Source organism: Setaria viridis, chromosome 9 (genome assembly GCF_005286985.2).
Source record: "Setaria viridis chromosome 9, Setaria_viridis_v4.0, whole genome shotgun sequence".
Classification (NCBI taxonomy): Eukaryota; Viridiplantae; Streptophyta; class Magnoliopsida; order Poales; family Poaceae; genus Setaria; species Setaria viridis.
Window position 1 is genome coordinate 52,051,730 of NC_048271.2, and position 23,080 is coordinate 52,074,809.

General features: G+C 49.0%; 4 protein-coding genes across 4 annotated transcripts; 2 read left to right on the forward strand and 2 right to left on the reverse strand.

Annotated features, from left to right (window-relative positions):
- The first annotated feature begins 3,739 nt into the window (after positions 1 to 3,739).
- Positions 3,740 to 5,266, forward strand: LOC117839566 (purine permease 3). The gene has a single exon (XM_034719927.2). The coding sequence runs from the start codon at positions 3,932 to 3,934 to the stop codon at positions 5,099 to 5,101; it is 1,170 nt and encodes a 389-aa protein (XP_034575818.1). The 5' UTR covers positions 3,740 to 3,931; the 3' UTR covers positions 5,102 to 5,266.
- A 3,218-nt stretch (positions 5,267 to 8,484) lies between these two features.
- On the forward strand, positions 8,485 to 10,019 carry LOC117835125 (purine permease 3). The gene has a single exon (XM_034714498.2). The coding sequence runs from the start codon at positions 8,644 to 8,646 to the stop codon at positions 9,814 to 9,816; it is 1,173 nt and encodes a 390-aa protein (XP_034570389.1). The 5' UTR covers positions 8,485 to 8,643; the 3' UTR covers positions 9,817 to 10,019.
- Positions 10,020 to 11,224: 1,205 nt separating this feature from the next.
- LOC117835126 (bet1-like protein At4g14600) lies at positions 11,225 to 13,210 on the reverse strand. The gene is made up of 4 exons (XM_034714499.1): positions 13,042 to 13,210; positions 12,625 to 12,754; positions 12,407 to 12,463; positions 11,225 to 11,594 (listed from the first exon to the last, which is right to left on the reverse strand). The coding sequence occupies exons 1-4, from the start codon at positions 13,065 to 13,067 to the stop codon at positions 11,433 to 11,435; spliced, it is 375 nt and encodes a 124-aa protein (XP_034570390.1). The 5' UTR covers positions 13,068 to 13,210; the 3' UTR covers positions 11,225 to 11,432.
- A 3,512-nt stretch (positions 13,211 to 16,722) lies between these two features.
- On the reverse strand, positions 16,723 to 19,019 carry LOC117840107 (GEM-like protein 1). The gene is made up of 4 exons (XM_034720564.2): positions 18,675 to 19,019; positions 18,464 to 18,565; positions 17,498 to 17,769; positions 16,723 to 17,120 (listed from the first exon to the last, which is right to left on the reverse strand). Exons 1-4 carry the CDS (start codon positions 18,886 to 18,888, stop codon positions 16,932 to 16,934), a joined length of 777 nt encoding a protein of 258 aa, XP_034576455.1. The 5' UTR covers positions 18,889 to 19,019; the 3' UTR covers positions 16,723 to 16,931.
- Positions 19,020 to 23,080: the final 4,061 nt, after the last annotated feature.

Genomic DNA, 23,080 nt, shown 5'->3' on the forward strand with positions numbered 1-23,080 from the left:
GCGCACGCGTGCGACAGCAGGGGCCCAGCCAGGGGCCGGCAGCGGCGGGATGGGTGGGGTAGGAATGGGGAGTTGCGGGTTGCTGCAGTTGCCAGACGCTGAGACGCGGATGCAATGCAAGTTGGGGATCGGATTACGGTTGTTTGTTGGGCTGGATTGGCCGATTGGGGTTTGGGGTGAGGGATTGAGGTAGTGGGCCTATCCCGGTTATTTAGAAACGGGATGAATATGGGACCATCTCGGACTAAAACGGGATCCCACAAATACTGGTAGGATACCCCCTCAACCATATACCGTCCCATTCCCGGGTACCCCTGTCCTGTTTCCCGTCCCATTACCGGATCTTACCATCCCATTTTCGTTTATCTCCAATTACGGGACAAATATGGTAAAACGGACGGGCGGTCACGGGATTTTGTCCGTCCGTTTTCATAGCTAGTGCCAAGTTAAGTTTAAGACTAAGTTTAAGTATGAGATGAGATCAAGGGGGAGAATGTTAGTTTGATCTCCACCGGACTTGCCCCAATGGCCAAGTCCGACCCTGATCTCGCGCCCTGATCGGGGGCGCACAACCAACTCATGGTTGGTGGGTCTCGTCGCGCAACGCATATAAAGCTGAGGTGGGGGTCGGGGGCACAAACGCCCAAGTTCAACACTGTGCCCACCGGACCCACCTACAAACCTAGAACCCGATCTAACTCGCGCTGTCAGCGGCGGGAAGCTCTGCCAACTCTTCGCGTCGCCGCTGCCGCCCTCGTCGTCAACACCATCATCACCGTCATGGCGAGCTCCTGCTCCAAGCCCGATGGTTAGTGACCCTCTCACTCTATCTCTCTCCCTCTCGGATGTATCTTTGTTTAGATTCTAGGACACTGATTTAATCTAAAGAACCCACTAGTTGAGCTCCTAGTGTTCCTGTGATCCTATCAGCTTATGGCTCAACTGTCCAACACTATGAATTATGAAATGACCTTGCAGTGGACGCATGTGATGATGTACCAAGTACCATGCCGGAGCCGGACACAACAACCGTACGCGATCGATGCGAGTCTGCTGAGAGGCTGATGAGACTTTCCAAAGCTATCAGCATTGGTTGAACTGTCACATAAGTCTGACCTTTTCTTGTTTCCCAGCAGAGTAGGTAAGACCGCCGGATTCGGAGTGTTGGAGTGGTCTCAAGGTTAATCGGAACACATGCGCTAATTGCTCAACTAACCTGAACCAGATTCCACGCGCGCGGCCGCCTACACCTATATGTCTACAGTCTACACGGCTGCATGCGTCAGACTAGTGTATACATACATGGTCACAGTCCGATTAGTATAGTTGGATTTCAGTACTTGACCTCAAGTTGATGGCAATACTAGTATATAGTAGATCACTCCATCATGCTGCACGCATGCGTGGACCAGATTTAGGGCAAGTCCGTACGTTATCGTACTCGACTTCTTTCGAAACGAATTATGAAATGATCCACGTAACTGCCTAGAAAATTCCTACGTGATCATTGCATGGCATCAGCGAAAAATAACGCATTATTTAACTTCTGCAGCATTCGGCTCTCTGGTCAAACTTAATTCAACCCAATTTCTTAAGCTTATATAGTATACGAGTATGTAGAGACTCGGAAATATGTCCTAGTTGAACGTGCTACTATTATTCTACTCCCTCTGTTCCAAATTATAAGTCATTCCAACTTTCTTGGAGAGTCAAACCATTTTACGTTTGACCAAAATTATAAAGAGGATCACAAAGGTTTATAGCACCGAATAGATATACTATGAAAATATATTTAATGAAGAAACTAATAATAGTACTTATTTGGTATCACGAATGTTAATACTTTATTGTATAAATATGGTTAAATTTGAGATGCTTTGACTCTGCAAGAAAGTTGAAATGACGAACGGAGGAGTACTAACTGCTCTGATTCTTGACATGCCTTCTGAAACAAGTGTTTCCTCGCGGACTGTCTCAAAGAATTTTTCCCACAGGCGGCGGCTCAGTTAGTTTTTTTTCCTTGGCAGTTGGTGGCTGAGAATATTGAACGTTGATCTTTGAAAATCCAGCAGAGAAATCAGTATAGCTGCAATTCATGCTCAACTAGGAAAAACAGTCATAGCACGCATAGCCGTTAAGTCTGCAGCTTCACTGATGTTTACGGTTCAGGAAAAAAACTACCTGTACCCATCGTCCACTTCTCCGATCATTTTGTGGAATAATGAAGCGCGCGGTCTTACCTACCATACCAAGGAAGACACCAATCAGAAGCTCGGATGATACGATCTTGCTAACAACTAGTACTGCACACTAGTTTCATTCGACGACTACGGGAGAGAATGTTCAGACAAACTAAAGCTGGTGGGTTATGATGGAGTCGAATCGATTTCTCGCAGTAGGTGAATGCGTTTTCAGCGCTTGGATCGTTGTGAGTTCAACCAACGCAGACGGGGAAAAGTGAAAAGGCAGCACTTTTCCCAGGATAGTTGGGAGAGGCACCGGGAAATCCAAACGAGCTGATTCCAACTGTCTTTTCCCTGCTACCAGCAATATGAACTGCAGTCACCATCGTCAGACCGGCTCAACGACGATCATCACCTCTGAAACCTTGCGCGGGAAGAGTCTACTAGCAGTAATGAAGTCCGAAACTCAAGCCATATCCAGCTGAAAGTCTGAAACTGCAAGCCTCCAACAAATTGGTGCATGACACTAACTCTATACACACAACAATCATTTCACGTATAGTTTTCTATGTTCATATACACTATACAGTCTGAAATTTACAGCAATAGTACTGTGTCTGGATATATGAACTAAACCTCGGCCTGAACCAACTACAGCAGAATGGAACTATGGAACCGATCTAACATCTATGTAGCAATTTATTCCAGTGGAAACAGAATAAGATAGCCCACTAGGACAGCGCACATGAGTTAATTACCCGGTCTCCGCAAACGGAGCCTGCTGCACTTTTCTGCGGAGGCGCTTCAGTTTTGTTTTGTCTCTCAAACAACGACAAAGTCTGCGTATTCAGACGCGCGTGTGAAAGAATGGAAGGTGTGATTGGCAGCTACTAGTCCAATGACAGTTTAGTTTGACCATCACTGATTATGCTAGTGCCGACGTGGACTAGTACACCCATCACGGCATCACACGTGAGCAACTCCTGATCCTACGTGGATGCTGGTTGGCTATGGAAACGGCTGATTGCTACGCACGGGTCAAACAGAGCACCGGTCCAAGCATGTGGAACGCTGACAAACTTGCTCACATGTTGTTCCGATCCCTGTCCTATAACCAATCAACAATTAGTATGCTTTACTCGGTCAGGACAGAGAGAGGACATGGCATGTTGAAACTAATGAGTTGTTAGAAAACATATCTAAAAAAATAAATCCCAACTAATCCCACGCAACGAAAAATACTGGAAAGCTTATTCTTATTTATTGTACTCCAAAATTCACAGGAAAACTAGTTAAAGTATAAAACTTCAGATTTGAGAGGGATCTCGGCGACCTCAGACGACTAGTTTTATTATAAAATCATATTTTGTATGTGGAGTATATAGCAGTATAATTTACAATTGCAGCGTTCAGGATCTGAATCTGAGAAACAAACAACCAAACCACTCATTAGTACTTGACTGTTCCGCGTGTACTTATTCTTATGCCCGGCTGCAAGTGTCTACTTCTCTTCCCTTGCCATTCAGTGCTTTGTGTTGACTCACCAACTTCGCTAGCTAACTTGATTTCTCTGGACCTCGTCACATCTTCCGGCTTCTATATAAACGCTAAAGGCCTGTCATGCAAACACAACCAAATCAAGCCAAGTACAGCAGAAGCATACAACAATCAGATCGAGCTCAGCCTCTAAACTCCTGCAAAGTAGGAGTAAGAGGCTGCAGCGTGCAAGAGGAGTAGCGTCATCTCCCATGGCCTCCATAACAGCTAGTGCCAGTCCAGCCATGCAAGAAATCAGCAGCAAGGCGGCGAGCACGACGTCGCCGGATCGCGCCACTACCGCCGCGCCGGCGCCGGTGCGCTACAGGCCGTCGCCGATGGTCATATTCAGCGCCTGCCTCGTCCTCCTGGGCGCCGGCGGCCCGCTCCTCCTCCGGGTCTACTTCGTCCACGGGGGGGAGCGCCTGTTCCTGTCCACCATGCTGCAGCTCTCCGGCTGGCCCCTCCTCCTCCCGCCCATCTGCGTCTCCCTCTTCCGCCGCCGCAGCCAGGGCGTCGCCAACCTGCTCCTCCCGCCGCGCCTCGCCGGCGCCGGGGCCGTCCTCGGGGCGTTCTACGCCATCTCTTGCTTCGTCTACTCGCTGGGATCGCAGGCGCTGCCGCTGTCCACGTCGTCGCTGCTGCTGGCCACGCAGCTCGCCTTCACCGCCGTCTTCGCGTTCCTCTTCGCCGGCCTACGATTCACGCCCTTCTCGGCCAACGCCGTCGTGCTGCTCACCATCGGCCCGGCGGTGCTCGGAGTCGGTCCCGGCTCCGGGAAGCCTGCTGGCGAGTCCTCGAGGACGTACTGGACAGGGTTCTGCGAGGCCGTCGCCGCGGCCGCGCTCGCTGGCCTCGTCCTGCCCCTCGTCGAGGTCGCCATGGCGCGCTACGGCCGACGCACCGGACCCGCCGCGAGAGTGCCACCCCCGTACGTGACGGTGATGCAGATGCAGGCCGTGATGGGCGCCGCCGGCACGATGGTGTGCCTGCTCGGCATGGCCATCAAGAGCGACTTCCAGGCGTTGCCGAACGAGGCCGCCACGTTCGGTCTCGGCAAGACCAACTACTACCTGGTGCTCATCTGGGATGCCATCTCATGGCAGCTGCTCAACCTGGGGATCATGGGGCTCATCACCTGCGCCTCGTCGCTCCTCGCCGGCATCATGATCGCCGTCCTCCTACCACTCTCTCAGGTCCTCTCCGTCATCTTCCTCCACGAGAAGTTCGACGGGCCCAAGGGCATTGCGCTTGTGCTCTGCCTTTGGGGTTTCGCCTCCTACCTTTACGGTGAGAAAGTGCAGAAGAAACGCGAGGCTCAGAAGATTGTTGAGCAGCAGTTGGCTAAGAAGACTGAAGACCTAGAGTCGGCTGCTCCTTGAGAATCTATAGTTTTAGGGTTGTGCAAGCATATATTGGGCCATAAAGCCATATAGGTATAGTAAACACATATTTTTCAGCCACGAGATGATTCTTTACGCGGTGTACATCTTGTAAGGCATTATTTCATTTGTAAGGAAGAGAATACACAAATTTATTAAGTGCTATACGGATGTAGTATCAATTATTACAAAGTTTTCCGTCTCTTTGTCGTCCATGCGTATGGCCAAAATCTAACTTTTCTTAGCCAATACAATTCTTCGATTTTAATACTGACACATCAATATCTAAATTTCCAAGATCTAACGTTTGGCCATTCCGTGACTAATCGGCTATCAAGCCATGGCCCTATGCAGCCTCTCCATGGGCCTGTGGTGCGATAACAAGAGGTTAGACGATGACGAAGCTGAGGCGATGGACAACGCCCTAATCGGCATGGTTGGGGAGGGCGTCAATGACCTACCAGAGGTGGCAGGATAGGTAGCGGTTTTAGGCGAGTTCTATCTATGTCAAGAGGCGGCCGATGATACTAAATTGTGGAGTTACGGGGACTAAGTGATGCACAGTATTGAAGTGGTGGTTTGGCATTGTAGTGTGCTGAGTGGTGGCAGGTGCAACACATGTCTATTGAGTTGATTGGTTTTTTTGGTTGTTGTACTGCTTAGTTTGGAGTCTCACCTTCTTTTTAATATAATCGGCTGCTCTCCTGCCTGGTTCATTTAAAAAAAAGTTAGATGCTGCTGCAATTTCTATTTTAAAACGGCCAAAGTATTTTAGTCTTATATAGTTATCTATCATAACTGTTGATAGTATGTTCTCAGGAATGATATTGTTAGCAAATAGCAATAGCAAAATTGGGGTGAAGGTGTTTGATGAGGTGGGATAGGCAAAATGAGGAAAAAGCTCGATTCGAGTTCAGATTCGCTTTCGGATATTCACTTAATTTTGATGATAGCAATTAGCTAATACTCACTTGCTTTATTGATAGTTTTGGAAGAATGAAATCATCATAAGACATAAAAGTATGGATCAAATATAACAGGTAGGCAAAGACCATTCATTGCAAATATTATGATTAAATATTGATTAATAAATCGTATAATATTTTACAATAACAAAATAAATTATGGTTCAGAGAGTTGCATATGCTATATGAATATAGATAGTATCGGATATCCATCCACGTACACCCATATTCATTTCAAATATGAATACAAATTCACATAAAAATGAATTCGAAAGTATGCACTTAAGGTACCAGTACCACACATTAGAAACGAATGTGAATACGAATATCAATATTTCACATCTAAGCGGAATTTCCCACCCGCTTGGTAATTTGTGTGTAAGCATGACCTGCGCGCACAGTGTCGTTTCGACATGGAAATCCTCTCCCAGTTGGACGTGTTATCTTATTTTACTACCTACTCCAAACATCGACGACATGCCTCGAAGTTTCTGAAACAACGCAGTCTGTCTGAAAGAAGTTTTGCCGCAGCCGGCCTGGTAGTTGTTGAATGCGACGATTGAACGTTGATCTTTGAAAATCCAGCGGATTAATCATGCTTAAATATGCACCAGCTGTTCATGCGACGATCTGTTCACCTACTAGGCGAACCGCGAACGATCATGGCAGAACTGAGAACTGTTAGTCCGCAGCCGGAAATAAACTTGATTCGTAAAACAAAAACGTTTGTAAGTCCACAGTGCATGCCATGCTTTGCTGATATTAGGGGAAATCTGTAGAATCATAATCACTTCTCCTTTTCTGGAACGAAATGAAATGCGTGCCCTTACCTACCATCCCAAGGAAAAGGGAAGAGATCATCTGATCGATCTTACTGACTGCAGCGACACATTATTAGCTTCATCTATTCGACGACCTCGCGAGGGAATGTTCGGACAAATCAAAGTCAGGCGGCATGATCGAGTCCAGTCGGTTTCTCGCAGTAGGTGAATGTGTTTCCAGCACCTGCATATCGTTGTGAATTCTTCAACCTACACATACCGAAATGAGAAGTGAAAAGGCACAACTTTTCTCAGGATAGCAAGGAAAATGACATCACCGGTGGAGGATCCTGTGTAAATTAAAGTTTTACTTTTACACAGGAGAGAAAACAGAGAATCTTAACTCCTAGATAGACAATTCCAACCATCTTTTTCTGCACTTTCAGCCAGTAATACTGATAATACCTGCATTCAGTCAACATTGGTGATAATTTGCACCTGCATATAGGTTCGATATGGTAACATACAGTCCAAAATATTACAGCTATAGAGTTTAATTGGATACCTGAAATATTAGCACAAAGGCACCGGTTGTAAGACATTTTGTAAATCAATCTCTCGGGCTGAACGATTACAGCAGAATGGAACAGATCAAACATTTGGTTCCTTTGAACAGACAAACCTTTAGTCAACAGAATAGCGACCTGCAGCAAAGCTTATCCGCTGATTACCCGGTCTTTGCAGCCTGCACCTTCGAAGGAGGCGCCTCGGTGTCTTCTCTTTTGTGAACAACCATCACATCTACGTGTAGACGCATGTGAAAGAATGGCAATGTGCGATTGATTATTTGATAGCCACAGCTACTAGAGCTACTAGAGCTAGTCGACCCATCTGCATTACACGTCAGCCAATCCTCCTAGTCCTATGGGGATGGTGGTTGGTTACGGTTACGGACAATTGGACATGGATGATTGCTACGCATGGGTCAAACGGAGCACGAGTCCAAAGCCACGGAACGCTGACCGATTTTCTCATTTTGCTCTCTGTCCCTGTGGTCAATCCGCCTATACCAAGTAGGAGTATGCTTTATTACTCGGTCAGGACATAGAAAGGACATTACATGTTGAAATTAGTTGGCGGCAAACATAAAGATAATAAAACTTAGTTAGACACATGCAACGAAAAATCTCGGAGAATCAATTTGCATTTTCTAATTCCATGCTTCACTATTTTTGTCAAAAAAGGAAAAAAGCTGCAGCATGAAGTAATTTCAGTCGATCGCCACCGAAAAGATCGAAATTTCGCAAAATTCACGAAATTTCACCCGAAACTTTTATCACTGGAAGTAATAATTAAATTATTCGTTGAGATTTGCGTTCAAATTTGCAGGCGCAGTAAGATTTTCGTGGTTGGCTGCTTGCTCCGGTCACAGATTCCGTCCAAAATTTAGATTTCAGTTCATGTTTGTATTGCATTTTAGTATGCCGAAACTTATGGTCATATATGCATACGCAGCATGTGAACCATTAGGTCTGTCACAAGCTGACGGCTCATTACTTAACTGTTCCGCGTGTACTTATTTCCCATGCGTGCTTCTCTTCCCGTTCCATGCCTTCTGTGTTGACTCACCAACTGCGTAGTAACTTAATTGATTTTCTCTGAGAAGATCATTCCCGCTTCTATATAAACCTTACAAGACTGTCATGAACAACAAGCCAAGTACAAGCAGAAGCATCCAACAAGTAGATCGAGCCTCCAGACTCCTTCTGCCATTAACTACGAGGCTGCAAGAGGCATAGCATCAACACAGTACAGAATGGCCTCCATTACGGCTAGTTCCAGTCCAGCCATGCAAGAAATCAGCAGCAAGGCGGCGAGCACGACGTCGCCGGCACGCGCCACTACCGCCACGCCGGTGCCGGTGCGCAACAGGCCCTCGCTGATGGTCATATTCAGTGCCTGCCTCGTCCTCCTGGGCGCCGGCGGCCCGCTCCTCCTCCGGGTCTACTTCGTCCACGGGGGGGAGCGCCTGTTCCTGTCCACCATGCTGCAGATCTCCGGCTGGCCCCTCCTTCTCCCGCCCATCTGCGTCTCCCTCTTCCGCGGTCGCAGCCACGGCGTCGCCAACCTGCTCCTCCCGCCGCGCCTCGCCTGCGCCGGTGCCGTCCTCGGGGCGTTCTACGCCATCTCCTGCTTCGTCTACTCGCTGGGATCGCAGGCGCTGCCGCTGTCCACGTCGTCGCTGCTGCTCGCCACGCAGCTCGCCTTCACCGCCGTCTTCGCGTTCCTCTTTGCCGGCCTACGATTCACGCCCTTCTCGGCCAACGCTGTCGTTCTGCTCACCATCGGCCCGGCGGTGCTCGGAGTCGGTCCCGGCTCTGGGAGGCCTGCCGGCCAGTCCTCGAAGACGTACTGGACAGGGTTCTGCGAGGCCGTCGCCGCGGCCGCGCTCGCTGGCCTCGTCCTGCCCCTCGTCGAGGTCGCCATGGCGCGCTACGGCCGACGCACGGGACCCGCGGCGAGAGTGCCACCCCCGTACGTGACGGTGATGCAGATGCAGGCCGTGATGGGCGCCGCCGGCACCGTGGTGTGTCTGCTCGGCATGGCCATCAAGAGCGACTTCCAGGCGTTGCCGAACGAGGCCGCCACGTTCGGTCTCGGCAAGACCAACTACTACCTGGTGCTCATCTGGGATGCCATCTCATGGCAGCTGCTCAACCTGGGGATCATGGGGCTCATCACCTGCGCCTCGTCGCTCCTCGCCGGCATCATGATCGCCGTCCTCCTACCACTCTCTCAGGTCCTCTCCGTCATCTTCCTCCATGAGAAATTCAATGGGCCGAAAGGCATCGCGCTCGTGCTCTCCCTTTGGGGCTTCGCATCCTACCTCTACGGTGAGAGGGCGCAGAAGAAGCAGGAATTGCAGAAGAACGAGCAGCAGTTGGCTTTGGCTAAGAAGACTGGAGACCTGGAGTCAGCTGCTCCTTGAGGATCAATAGATCTCTGTTTTGTCTAGGGTTGTTCACACATATACACAGGTATAGAAACAAGTTTTCATTACACGATTGGTACATTTATACACATTTTGTACGCATTAATTCATTTGTAAGGTAAGCAGATACAAAAACATACGATTGTATCAAGGAAAGATCAATACAGCTCTTGTCCAAGCCTAAAATGCTTGTTGTACTAGCCAACAAATGTCCTAAAATACGCAAATACATCTCCTTTTCTTGTCGTCTGGACAAACGATAGCATTGCTGTGAACAAAGATACAGATGGAAAAGAGAAGGATGATGGCACTGTACCAAGAGTCTTAGCTGTAGACTAGACGACAAGCAGCACCAGAAGACCATGGCTGGTGAGAAAAGTTCCCTGGGTGTCTCTGCGAAAGTACGATGAGAGATTACAGAGCAGAGCAGAACTAGGAAATGCACCGACGGCCAAGAACTCACTCGATCACGAACCAAGGAGAAGCGAAACTGGAAGCGCATGGCGCTCGTGAATTGATGGTGCGTCCGGGGTTTGCCATGCCGGACGCCGGTTGGCCTCATGGTGGCGGCAGGCGGCGGTCGACGTCTGCAGCGCGGCCACATCGGCCACACCGAGTCACCGACCGACGACGATGGCGAGCGCGCAAGTCACGCAGATCAAATTCCCCAACGGGCCTCAGCGTAAAAAGGAAGTGGGCTCAGGTAATTGGGCCCCCGCCTGGCCCAGCAGCGCGGCCGCATCTCACTCAACAGATCGAATCGTGGCCGCATCCTCTCGATCCAACGGTTCGGAATACCCCGAGCCTGGACGGTAAATGAAATACCGTCCAGGGTGGACGGCGAATGAGATACCGTCCACCCCCGACCCTCCTGGCGCGCGCCATCGTGCTCGCCGCGGCGTCGCGCTCGGGATCGCCGGCGCCCGCGAAGCCGCAGCACCCTCCCCTAGCGTCATATCCGCGGCCTTGGGCCCTTCCTGCGCCATTTCCCGCGCGCATCCACTCGCCTCGTTGTGCTCCGCGGCGGCGGCCGACATCTTCCCTCGCCGTCGTGCCCGCGGCCAGCGCCGCCCGGGACGACACCGCCCAGCCCCGTCGCGCGCGTTTTCTCTGCCTGCAGCTCTGCGCCTCTGCCGCGTCGAGGTATTCCAGTGCCATGGGGACAGCCAGCGCCGCGGCAGTGCGGCATGGACTTGGACTCGGAGCCTCGGAGGGCATCAACGATGCATCCTGACCGCGTCCGTGGCACCTTCTGCCGTAGTCGATGGCACCTTCAGGCTGACTATGCCCTTGTTACTTGTTAGCTCCAATCTGCAACGACGTGGCTGTCACAGTTTACTGTTGTCAGGTATTCAATCGGAAATGGAGGGGAAAGACCACAAGCAGCACCAGAAGACCATAAAACTGTGAAAAAGCACCAAACTCGGCATATTAACATATATATAAACTCAAATTTCTGTAAAACATACAGAAGAACAAATCCCTTCTCCAACTACCATCATGGTGTCCCATATTACTGTGGCTAGAATTGACCCAGCTATAGTGTTACCGCCTTGCCGGTCACTAGGTTTCTTTCGCTCCCTTTCCTTTCTTGCAACAAAAGGCTTCCTATTTCATTTCCGGGAGAATTTGGACACAAGGTACACTAGAAAGAAGCAAGCAAGGGCAAACAGGACCACATGAACAAGATGGTTTGAACCATTCTGTATGATGCTCTTGTTCATTCGCCTCATGTTGTTCTTGACCCCTGCCTGGGCCTTAGTCAGAGTCATTTGCTGCAACAAAAAAGGAGTTGTACATGAAACACTGTCATAGAGGAATATACCAAGTTTCAGCCCAAAAAGGCACAAAACACATTACATTGTTGATCAGTCACACATGCTTTCACAAACAAAAGGAACGTGGCAGATAACAGACAACACATACTCTCAACAAGCATCAAGTTGCTTGAAATGAACTAATACTAAATCAAAGTGCTCAACACCAATGGAACAAAATAATAAATTAGATCCAGAGAGGATCATTATCTTTAAAAAGTCTTTACATCTGAAGTAAATGGCAAGCACTTAAGGGTTGTGGTTCAAATGTATGACACTAAAACATATGTTTCCAGTTGACCCTTTTGTTTTTAGAAACAACTACTTTGTGGAATTTAACATAGCATGGCGGTGCAAAGACAACCTGGATAAGATAATCGACAATAAAAGTAGGATCAAATCAGACCATGGAGGCTTTCAGTTTCAGACAGTCACGCATGGTTTAAGGAATTGCCAACCTTGGCTGATGAATTGACAAAAGACAGTCGACTGGCGAAATGCATTTGAGAAAACATAACAGTAAGAACATAATGTTTGGTGATGACCAGATTAAAATGCCCACGCAAGATAATAGAAAGCATATCAGCAATGGAAATACATCACTCACAACCCATGTATACATCTCTATTAGGTGTTGGAAGTTGGAACCTTCAAACAAATATATGTGCTGATAAGTGACAACGAACCACAGATGCATAATTCTTATCAAAAAGCAACTGAGCTTTCTTCAGGATTTGCCCCCACACTTATTAGTAAAATTAGTTAATTACCAGGTGAGATATGAAATCATTTTGATACTTGGCCTCTGACTGGATCTCTTGAGCGACCTGCAGTACAAAATCGATGGCTTATCTTAGAAATAAATCGATGTGTAGCTAAAAGTACTGGGAACTAATTACATGTACCATTGGTTTCATTTAACGAATAAAATCGGACAAACTTCTGAAGCGGAGTTCAACTCAGAGGGAGGTACAACTATACAACTTACTCCTCTTAGCTTGCGGACTTGTCCACGTAGTCCAATGATATGATCATCCAAATCAGCATTGATCGGGTCAATCTGGAGCGAAATCTCGCTGGAGCTTGATGATGCAGCAGGCCTGACCGTCAGCCCTTCCCTGCAGAACTCAATATTCAGATATATGTCATAACAACGGAAGCGGGGAGTTCGAGAGGATTAAAACCACGGAGCAATTGATGGGGAAAACTTTGGAACCAACGATAGTAGTAGATACTAGTATTAGAACTACGCGACCACAAATGTTTGGGCCCTAAGGAAGATCAAGACCACACCAAGCACCGCGAGAAACCAAATCAGGAATAGGTCACGGGGACATTGGGGATCAGCATCACGGCGCAACCTAATCAACCAGTAAGGAGGGGAAACGGACACGGAAGGGCGAACCTGGAGCCGTAGGAGCTGTTCGCCATGGCGGACGCAGCAGAGGCGATCTCCGAGAGATTGGAGCCCGACGAGTTCGAGATCGGCGCGGCGGTAGTACGAGCGCAAATTTGCTTGCCCCGCCGGCCCGACCCAAGCAATCCCGGCGGTGGCTTCAGGGAAGGGGGAACCTGGCTCTGGTGGGGCCGTTATAATTGGGGAAACGGAGGGGGGAACGTGGCAGATCGGACGGCGGAGGAGTCGCCGGTGACGGTGGCAATCTAAAACGCGTCGATGCGAAGCAGTGAAGGTGAAGCAACACAAGCTGGCTTGTCGCTGACTGCATCGGCGAACGTTCCTGACGAGCACAACTCGTTTTCCCGTATGCTATCATGAACAACTTGCTAAGACAGTTTAGGAGTGTTTGGATATCACCCATAAAATTTAGCACCTGTCACGTCGGATGTTTGATACTAACTGGAACTGGAAGTATTAAATATAGGCTAATTATAAAACTAATTGCACAAATGAAGTCTAATTCACGAGATGAATCTATTAAGCCTAATTAGTCCATAATTTGACTATGTGGTGCTACAGTAACCATTTGCTAATGATGAATTAATTATACTTAATAGATTCGTCTTGCGAATTAGTCTAGAGGTTCTGCAATTAGTTTTATAATTAGCTTATATTTAATCCTCCTAATTAGTATCCAACATTTGGTATGACACTGCTGCTGCCTCCCCTTAAACTGGCGTCGGCGATCACTGATCGGGGGTGTACTCTGTTCGACTGCGCGATCGATGATTGAACAAATGCGATAGTTGTGTCAGAGCTAATACTAACATGAGGTTGCTACACCACACTCCAGTGTAGAAGATCCCGTCCACACTCGAAATTTTTAACCGCCCGATCCGGAATCGACGGTGCAGATCGAACCAGCCTGCTCTTTCACTTCCTCCGCTCCTCAGCGCTCAACCTTATCCATTCCCCGCCCGTCACCTCCACCCCAGAGCGAGGCCCTGCCGCCTCCTCCCCGCTGCCTCGTCGGCGCCGTCCCCGGCGTCGGCGAGGCCCGCCCTCCCTCCACCGCCCCTCCCACATCCCTCCCCCCTCGCCGTTCTTTGCAGCCGTCGGAGTCACCTCAGCCGCTAGCCCCCGCCTCCGCCGCCGCTCGGCCCGTCTCCAGCGGCTCTCGCCGCCGGATACGCGTCCGCCGTCTCGACCGCTTGCCTATTCTCCGGTGCTCACCCCCGCCGCCTCCACCGCCCAACCGGGGGTCCACCGCCGCCCGGCTTCTGCGGCGCCTCCGCTTACCCGCCGTCTCGGCCGTCACCACCGCCGGCCGGCGAGCCACCCCGGAGCTCCTTCTACAGTCGGAGGCCACAGGAAACCTCCACCCCCGAACCCTAACTTGCCGGAGCTCAAGTAGAAGCTGCTGCCGGAGCTCGAGAAGAAGGTGTTGTGGCATGAGATGATTGGGCAGTGAAATTTGAGCGTGGGGAGGAGTAGAAATGCTCGAGTGTAATATAGCTTTCCCCTACTAACATTCAGGATGTTCAGTGCTCAGACATACTTTTGAGTGAAAGCAGACGGGCTGCTGCATCGGTATATTTAACAGGGATGACGATACATTTTGATAAGTTGTTCATTCAGATGATATCCGAATCCCCAGTTTCAGTTGACGCAGAATGGAAACTAGCTGCACAAGGCAAACACGGCAGGATCAGGATGCACACTGTCATAGATCAAAATTCAAAAAATCTGTTTCAGACTTCCATTTGGTGTAGAGCATATGCCAACGCCTATCCAACTAAACTGCAACAACTGTCAGCCTTCCAGACACAAAGTATATCACAAGTTCACAACTGTAACGCAACCTGATAACCCCGATCTGGTTCGATCAGTTGGGGTGCATTCCACTGCAACAATCTGATTGTAACTGTGCTAGCATTGCACCTCAAGGAACATTTTTGTGATTGTGCTATCCCGTTTGCCGCACGGCATCGTCCTTGCCGGGCGCAAGGCTCGCGCTCGCCTGCCTGACCTCGTCGTCATCGCGTCCCAGGCCCAGCGCCGTGCGAGTGGAAGCAAATCCTTCACCACCACCGCAGCACCACCGCACCACAGCAGCAGCAGCAGGAGGAGGAGAAAACTTTCGTCCCCGTTGGAAGACTGAAATCTGTTTGTTAACAAACAGATTTCAGTCTTTCTGGACGGAAAAAGAAAAGAAAACTAGCAACGAATACTGGGCTGCCAAGTACTGCAAACCACGCACGGATGGGCTGAATTGTACGGGTCATCGGCTCGTTGCAGGAAGCCCAAGCCCAACTGCCCAAGCTGGACCTCCTTCCCCGACGACGGCAACGGCGATGGCAAGTTGGCAACGGCGATGGCAAGTTGGCAACGCCGTTTGCCCACCTTCCCAGCAGATCTAGAGGAGTCGAGAGAGAAGAGAACTGGCCAAGCCGTCCGCACATCCAGAGGTGGGCCATCGCTTCCTTCACCGGCCGACGGCCGCGCCGCCCCGCAGATCCATTTGACCTCGTGCCGCGTCCGAGGCACCGAGGTAGACGCCCGGCGGCGAACGGGCGGGCGGCGGGAGGACGAGGAGAAGGAACGACCGCCAAGGGGGGCAATATGTAAAGTTTCAGGGGGCAAAGTGTAAATAATCGGATCGCGATTAAAGGTCACGATCCAAACTAGGGGGCACAATGAAAAATAATCGGATCGCGATCCAAATCAGGGGGTAAAGTGAAAAAGGGTGAATCGCGGCGGCGGAGCTCCGGCGGGCCTCCGCCGCGGCGGACGCGGGGCTGGAGATGCTCCAGAAATGGAATACGGCGGCGATGCGTCCGACTACCTCAGATTTGAAGCCTAGAGGAGAGAACCATATGCTGGCGTCCTCGCTTCGCTGGTGTTGCGGCGGCGCCGGGCGAAGCAGTGGCGCGCGGTTCGGTCTCCGGCAAGCGATGGTGTGGGCCCTAGTTTTACGCTCCATAGGCAAATACTAATGGTGCGCAATCACGGATTCCTAGCTGATACACCATGGGGGCGTCGTGCTCTGTTTTCTGTTGTTGCAAGCTGCAGTGCAAGCTCAGATGAAGAGCGACGGCAGAGTGCATGCAATGCAAGTTCTTTTTCTATTTTTGCGGGCTGTATGCAAGTTCATGAGATTCACTTGAATGGTGTGCGAGAGTTGAAGATGATGTTGAGGTCTGTACATTGGATGGCAAATCGGAAATTGGCAGCTTTGAGCTTGAAACCGGCTTACATCTGATCCAATCCAAGCATTGGATGCTGGAGTCCAAGAGGTTCAGATTCAATTAGGTACTGTTACATATGTAAATGTTGGGTTGTTGGAGGCTCTTTATACACAATTATTATGTCGGGTTCAGATTCACAGCTACAACGTGGAACGGAGGGAGTAACATTCATCCACTCGATTTGATCTGCATGAAAAAAGAAATAATAAACCAGTAAATATTGTTCCTCGAGAAGTGCCTACGAGTCTGGAATAGCAACTCGTTAGCTCCATGCTCTCAAGTTTGGTTCACGCAAAACATTGTAATCAGGTTCTAGAGGGCATATTTGCCTCCTATGAATCTCATGCCTGCAAGGAAGTGAGCTGCATTAGGCGGGCTTTAGTTTTTTTCATGTCAAACATTATTGAGCTAGGAGCCAATACACTCCCATCCCAACTGCTTGAAGCAAACGGGCTCATATTATCAATGGCAATTCACAGCAGAGTGCAAACATGAGAGGATGCACATGACAGACTGAAAAATGGTCCAAGTTGGCACTAATCACAGCAGAACCAATACTTATCCAACTAGATCTGAACAACAGTCGAAACACAAAGTATATTACAACTGTAGTGTATAAGACATGCTAGTTCTAATCTACGGACATCACTAAGCACGCAAATTCTGAGCCTCCTGAAGTGCTTCCTGCAGATTCTTTACAGCACTGTCGTAGTACACGAAGCCCATGAACCAAAACTCATGGTTATCGACAGAAACCACCTGAATGTATTTCTCTGATGCGTTTGTTCTGCTGGTGGAGGAGTTAACTGATCGCAGTTGAGCAAGGGGAATGACCACCTATTTTCAAACAAATTGTAAGTTACCTATTCTTTCTGAAAAAATAAGATCGTGAAATTTTCAAGTAATATCAGCAAACAAGATTGCCGAAAATCTGCATATGTGCATTCTGCTACTTTAATTTTTTATACAAAGTGGCAAGGACAGAATCAAGACGACAAGTATGATCAAAGTAGAATGATAAAAGATAACAGATTAAAGGAATTCTGCTACTTTAATTTTTTATACAAAACAGTAAAGCAAGATGTATTGTTTCAAGAAAATTCTGTAAGCCTGATTATCATAAAGAATAAGCTTCAGTATGAGTTGCAATTCCTCAAACAAACTTTACACCTCTTGAATCAAAGCACAACACAGCAATCAACATAATTACGTACCTTATAGTAGCTCCACTCAGTTTTGTCTCCAACCTGGTATGCAAGTGGGTTATCGCTACAGAATGCCAGTTTTACGTTGGACAGGTAAAGCACACCCATAACAGGACCAGCCGAGGTGGACAAATAGCATGCATATGGCTTCTTTAGTTTTTCGCCAGGGGCGACCTCAAAGGTTTGATGGAAAATTTTCTCATATCCACCTTCTGCAATGACTTTGGTGACCTGGGAGATCCTGCCCATCGCTGCATCAGTAATGCTTGGTCCAGTTTTCACTGTTTAATGACAAACAAGTTCAATTATATATCCAAATGAGAATTCTAAGCTTTGGCTTAATACAAGAATGCATAAACCAATCTACCCAGAAAACAATGTGGAAATTATTTTTCTTTCCATCAGAGCTACTATTTAATTGTCATGTATCATAAACATATCAGGAAGATCTCATCATTCTTCATATTCTCTACATTGTAATGACTTGGAAAACTTAGTTATAATTAATCTAACCAACCATTCACAAACACGACATCAAACATCATATAATGAAATATATGGAACAAAACTTGTCTTCTACAGTCACATAAACTAAGAATCCGCATACTTAAAATAAATGTCTACTTCAACTATTAAAAATGCTGCAAAAACAAAGTGTACAGACAGGATCACCTTAATTCAGCACTATCATAATCTTAATTCAGCACTATCATAACCTGCAATGCTCATCAGAAATCCTGAATGGAGCCACACTAATGGAAGAAGGTGAAACTAGAGTTAACTAAATTAGTTGCCCCTCTTTTTGGCCGCGCCATCAACATTATAGTTGCCCCTCTTTTTGTCCGCCCATCAGCATTATAGTCAACAATTTGATTCCGCCCATCAACATTGTAGTCAAAAAATTCGATGGAAAACACAAAATGACAGCTTCAGAGCTGAATTTCGTGAAAAGACGGCTATGGAATCGAAGCTCACAGTGCTGCCAGAAGTTGCCGGTGATGTTCTCTGTCTTCCGGGCAGCCTCGCCGAACCTCTTCCCCATCTTCCCCAGCACGTCCTTCACCGAGTCCATCGTATCTGCAAAAACGCACAACACGAAAGCACCCCCAGAAAATTAAGCAACGATCCAAATTTCCGCCGAATCGGCGGGCCAACGGGCCTAGATTTGGGGCGAGGGGCGACGCACTCTTCGGGGCGGTCGCGGCGCCGCCGGCGGGGGAGGAGACGTAGGGGTTGCCGACGTAGGGAGGCGGCGCGGCGGTGGCGGTGGCGGCATGGTAAGGCGGTGGCGGAGGCGGGGCCACGTCCTCCGGCGAGAGCCTCGGGTACGGCGCGTACTCCGGGGCTGCCGCGGCGCGGTCGGCTCCGCCGGTGGACGCGGCTGCTGCGGGCGGGTTCATGTCGCCGGTGGGCGTGATGGCCGAGCGGTGCGGTGCGTGGGCGTTGGCGTTGGCGTTGGGTTCGATGTCCGCAGCTCGTACGTTTCGTGGACGAGATGACAAAGCTGCACGGTTTGTGGAATTTATTTGGGATCTGCCGTGCCTACGATGCCAGAATATGTACTACTGCCACTTTATTTATTTTCTGGGAAAATATTTATCATCTGGAAAACGCGGTGGAGTCGTCGCTAAGCACAGCGCTTCAAAGTTCGAGCTCGACTTGACCACCCAAAATGCTTAGCCACGAAGGAGTTTCCGTTTGTTTTTTTGCCTCGGCGCAATTGAATAGGCAGGCGCTCTCCCCCTATCGTGTGGCGTGTGGATTTCTTTTCTTTTCTGGAACAAATACATGGGCGTGTGAATTTTCAAACTTGGAATCGTACGCCGCGTGATGGATGTGACGCGTCCCCAACCCAAGGACGCGTTAACGTTTGCAGGACCCACTTGTCGGTCCTCCAGGTGAGCTGATGGCCCCACATGGGATGCCCTTTACAACGGTTCAATTCCGGACACATGGGATCTAGAAGGTTCGAACCCACCGGACGGAACAAGGCTACTGGACGCCCAGCCCGGGCCAGGCCGTTCACTGCCAGCCCATGGTGCTGGCCAGTTAGCAAAACGGCCCAGCCTGCGAGGGTGACACACACAAGCTGTGCACCTCGTTCGGCCCGCTGGAAGGCCTGCACACACATCCGCGCAACGCAACAAACAGCCCACCAGGTAGCCCGGGCTCGTTGGCCCCTCGAGCCGCACGCGCGTGGTCCAGGCAGGCTGCTGAATCTCGATGAGGCGGCGGCGCGCGCCCGTGCGGGGAATCAGGCGGGGCCGCCGGCCGCGTGGCGGGGCACGGTGCCGCGGCGACGACGCTGATCCCGGTCTCTTTCGGCACGCCGTTCTCCGGCGATCCAACCGCCCGGCCGGCGGCCGACACACGCCAGTGGCGTCGGCCTCGCGCGGTTGAATCGCAGGGGCCTGTGCGACCTACCACCAAATAAAGATCGGAGCCACCTTTGGGCATGCACAATTGGCCTCGCCAAAAAGCTCGGGCGTCGATTGTTGGTCATTGGCTACCACGCTTCCCACACACCAGATGGTTAGTAATCGCTTTAGCCTAATCGTGGATCCTTTTGGTGACCATTACTATAACTATTCTGCCACCATCTTGGTTTGCTTACATTAGACTTCAGTATTTAAGTGAAGCAACCCGGTTGAGAGCATAAGCTGCAAAAGGCAACACACTTTCCTTTGGAGAGGGAGATAGAGGCAGGAAAACTGGGGGGGTGGGGGGGTGGGGGGGGGGGGGGGGGGGGTGAGGGAAGAGGGGTGGCCTTTGGCATCCATGAAAGAAAACCAAATAGATTTTCTGAATGAATCTCTACGTTGGAAATGGAAGAAATTATTGCCATTTTCAGTTTGGACAGAAAGAAGTTCCATGAATTGAGATCATTAGCCTTTACATATGTAAGAAGCCTTTAGTCACGGAAGACTTGTCCTTTTTAGATTTTGTGATGACTGGTCCCGGATATCAAATCAAACGTCATAGTAGCTCCTCCTCATCCATGTGTCGAGTAATAGATGGACCTCAATGGAGGAGACGAGCCATATGATCACACTTCTTTTTTGCTTCGACCTTATCTCCGCCTCCCTAAATAATTTGAGTATACAATGAATTATGAAATAAAGATATGTAGCGGAAAGGGTACACCAATTGGCTGGTTTTAGCTTGATTGTTTATATATTCTTTTTTACAATAATACATGGCATAAGTGCAATGCTACAAGATGTTAATGCCATTAAGGATCTCTGGACAGATGGTTTGATTCCAGCCTGTAAACAAATCATAGAAAGTACAGTGTATGGTCAGCACTATATAATAACAATTAACATGGGACAGATCAAAATGTATTCCCACCATGAAATAAAATAGTTTATCATCACAAATACTCGAGAAAATAATATGCTTTCATGTACAGAGGTTGATATGGGGTCACATGGCACCGTGCAGTGCGATGTTTTTTATAAAAGAAAATGTTTGCAAAGTCCGCGTAAGTTTACTGGACAGCGCAATCAGCTAGGAACATGGAGGGCAGAAAAATTATTGAACAGAAAATCAAGATTTGACGTCAATAATTTCCTTTCCTTTTCCTTTTTTTTGCAAGGGGGAAAAGATACTCCTTACTTGCAAATTGCAATATCGCGAGAGGCCAGGGTGCAGCAAAGTGGACAGTCTGACCTAGCTAGCAGTGCCTTTATCACCATCTTTCAACAGGGTAATTGACTTTAATCAGAGAACAAAATCAGAATATCTCACCAGGCGCCTCACCTGGGCAAAAGATGAAGAAATCAGAATACTCCCACCGCGTGCGAGGTGCAACCGTGCAAGCCTTTAAACGAAGTGGATCTGTACTTGAAATCTGCCAAGGACGATGCGCATACACTGTAAGACAGCAGCAGCATCGGTCAGGAACCCTGCCCAGTTCTCTGAATGCAAACATGGTCCACCCGGTACTTTTGAGGGCTGCTCGAGTTGCAAATGATAAGTTCAACCAGAATATGCCGTGCAGGAAGTCCACTGAGAAAGGTGCCGACTTTTGGCACCAGTTTTCCGTTCCTCCGTGCGGGCAATTGCAATATGATATCGTCAGGTCAAATTATAGTGCGTGGCCTTTTGGTGTTTGGAGACGGACAGCTCATCTGCAACTCTGATCGGAAAGAATCCGCGGTGCTCTGCGCCTCTGCTCGTAGCAACACGATCGGCGATCTGGGGTCCCTTTTGAATCTCATGCTAATAAACAAGGAGCGGCAGAGGCAGCAGCAGCAGCCGGGTAAAGTTTTTAAGCTGATGCTGCGGATCGCAAGTAAACTAATGCCACACCCACCGGCCAACGTGATGTGTCCAAGCATGATGTGATAACTGCTCTCTGGAAATGGAAAAAATTATATATCATCATCGTCGAACCGCATCGCATTTCATTGCTGAAGATTGTTGTGCGGTTGCTGATTCCTTTTTCCCCCTCCCTATCTTCTGAAGAAACTGAATCTGAAAGGATGGATGCTGAAGATATGTGTGCTTTGTTACTTGTGTGGTGCAGCGAACAGCTTGTGCCTGAAATTTGCCAGGCATCTCGAGTAGCCTGGATGAGCAGTATCGGCAAGCTCGCTATTCACGGTCACGGCACATGACAGAAAGCTATGACTGGATGATCTGAGATGACTGCAGCACCGAATGCTCATTCCGCACAGCTTGAGTAGAGTGACGGTAGGATGGGCAATGCTGATCGGAACATATCGAGAGTTGCTGCAGCATCGAGTACTATGCCATGTTCTTCTTGGCATGTCACTCAGGTCCATGCTGTTCTGATGAACATAGGGTTCAGCCATTTAGGGTTCTCCGTTACCATTCAAATCGGCATCTCTGCAGGAAGCAACCGTGCTGCACTACTGCATGGCAAGCGAGCACCGGCTCCATCGACGGATCGCAATATTATTTGCAGGAAAGACTGGAGGAGGGCACAGCCCAGCCGGGACATTATGAGCTGTGCTTAGTGTTTTCTAACAGGAGATTGTTTAGGTTTAAGCGATGGGGGCAGTTTAAACAAATGCGTGGCGCTAAGAATCCCAATGCCCTTGACTGACAGCAATCCCTGCCCGAAAGAGCCGACCGGGCGCAATAAAAGATGTGGGAAGAAACAAAAACAAACGAGCGCGCCTTGGCCTATCTCCCGCTCTTTCCTGCTGCTGCCTTGTAAACTAAGCCCCTCATGCATGTGGACTCGGCAACAGTGGCGGCTTAGTTTTTGCGCTGGGTTTTGGAATGGCTTTTTTTTCCGCTGAGTGCCCCGACCTCGTCGACCTGACTGGTTCAAACATCTTCAAGGATGCAAACTTTCTTGGTTATCTTCACTTCTTCAGCAGGAGCTGGTTTGCCAATCTTCACCGCCTTGCTTTCTTCGTCATCTCTCGACTGACCTGTCGAATGCCTTTTGCGAAGTTCAGATTTGCAATGTTCAGAAATTAGCAAGATTTGACAGCACGCGCGAGTGATAGGATCAGCGAAGTTTGTTGTTCAACCTTTTTCACTACTCTGCAATCAACTGTTTTTGATGGCTTTCTGATTTTTTTCCCCCTGGTATTTGCCAGATAAAGTCTGTCT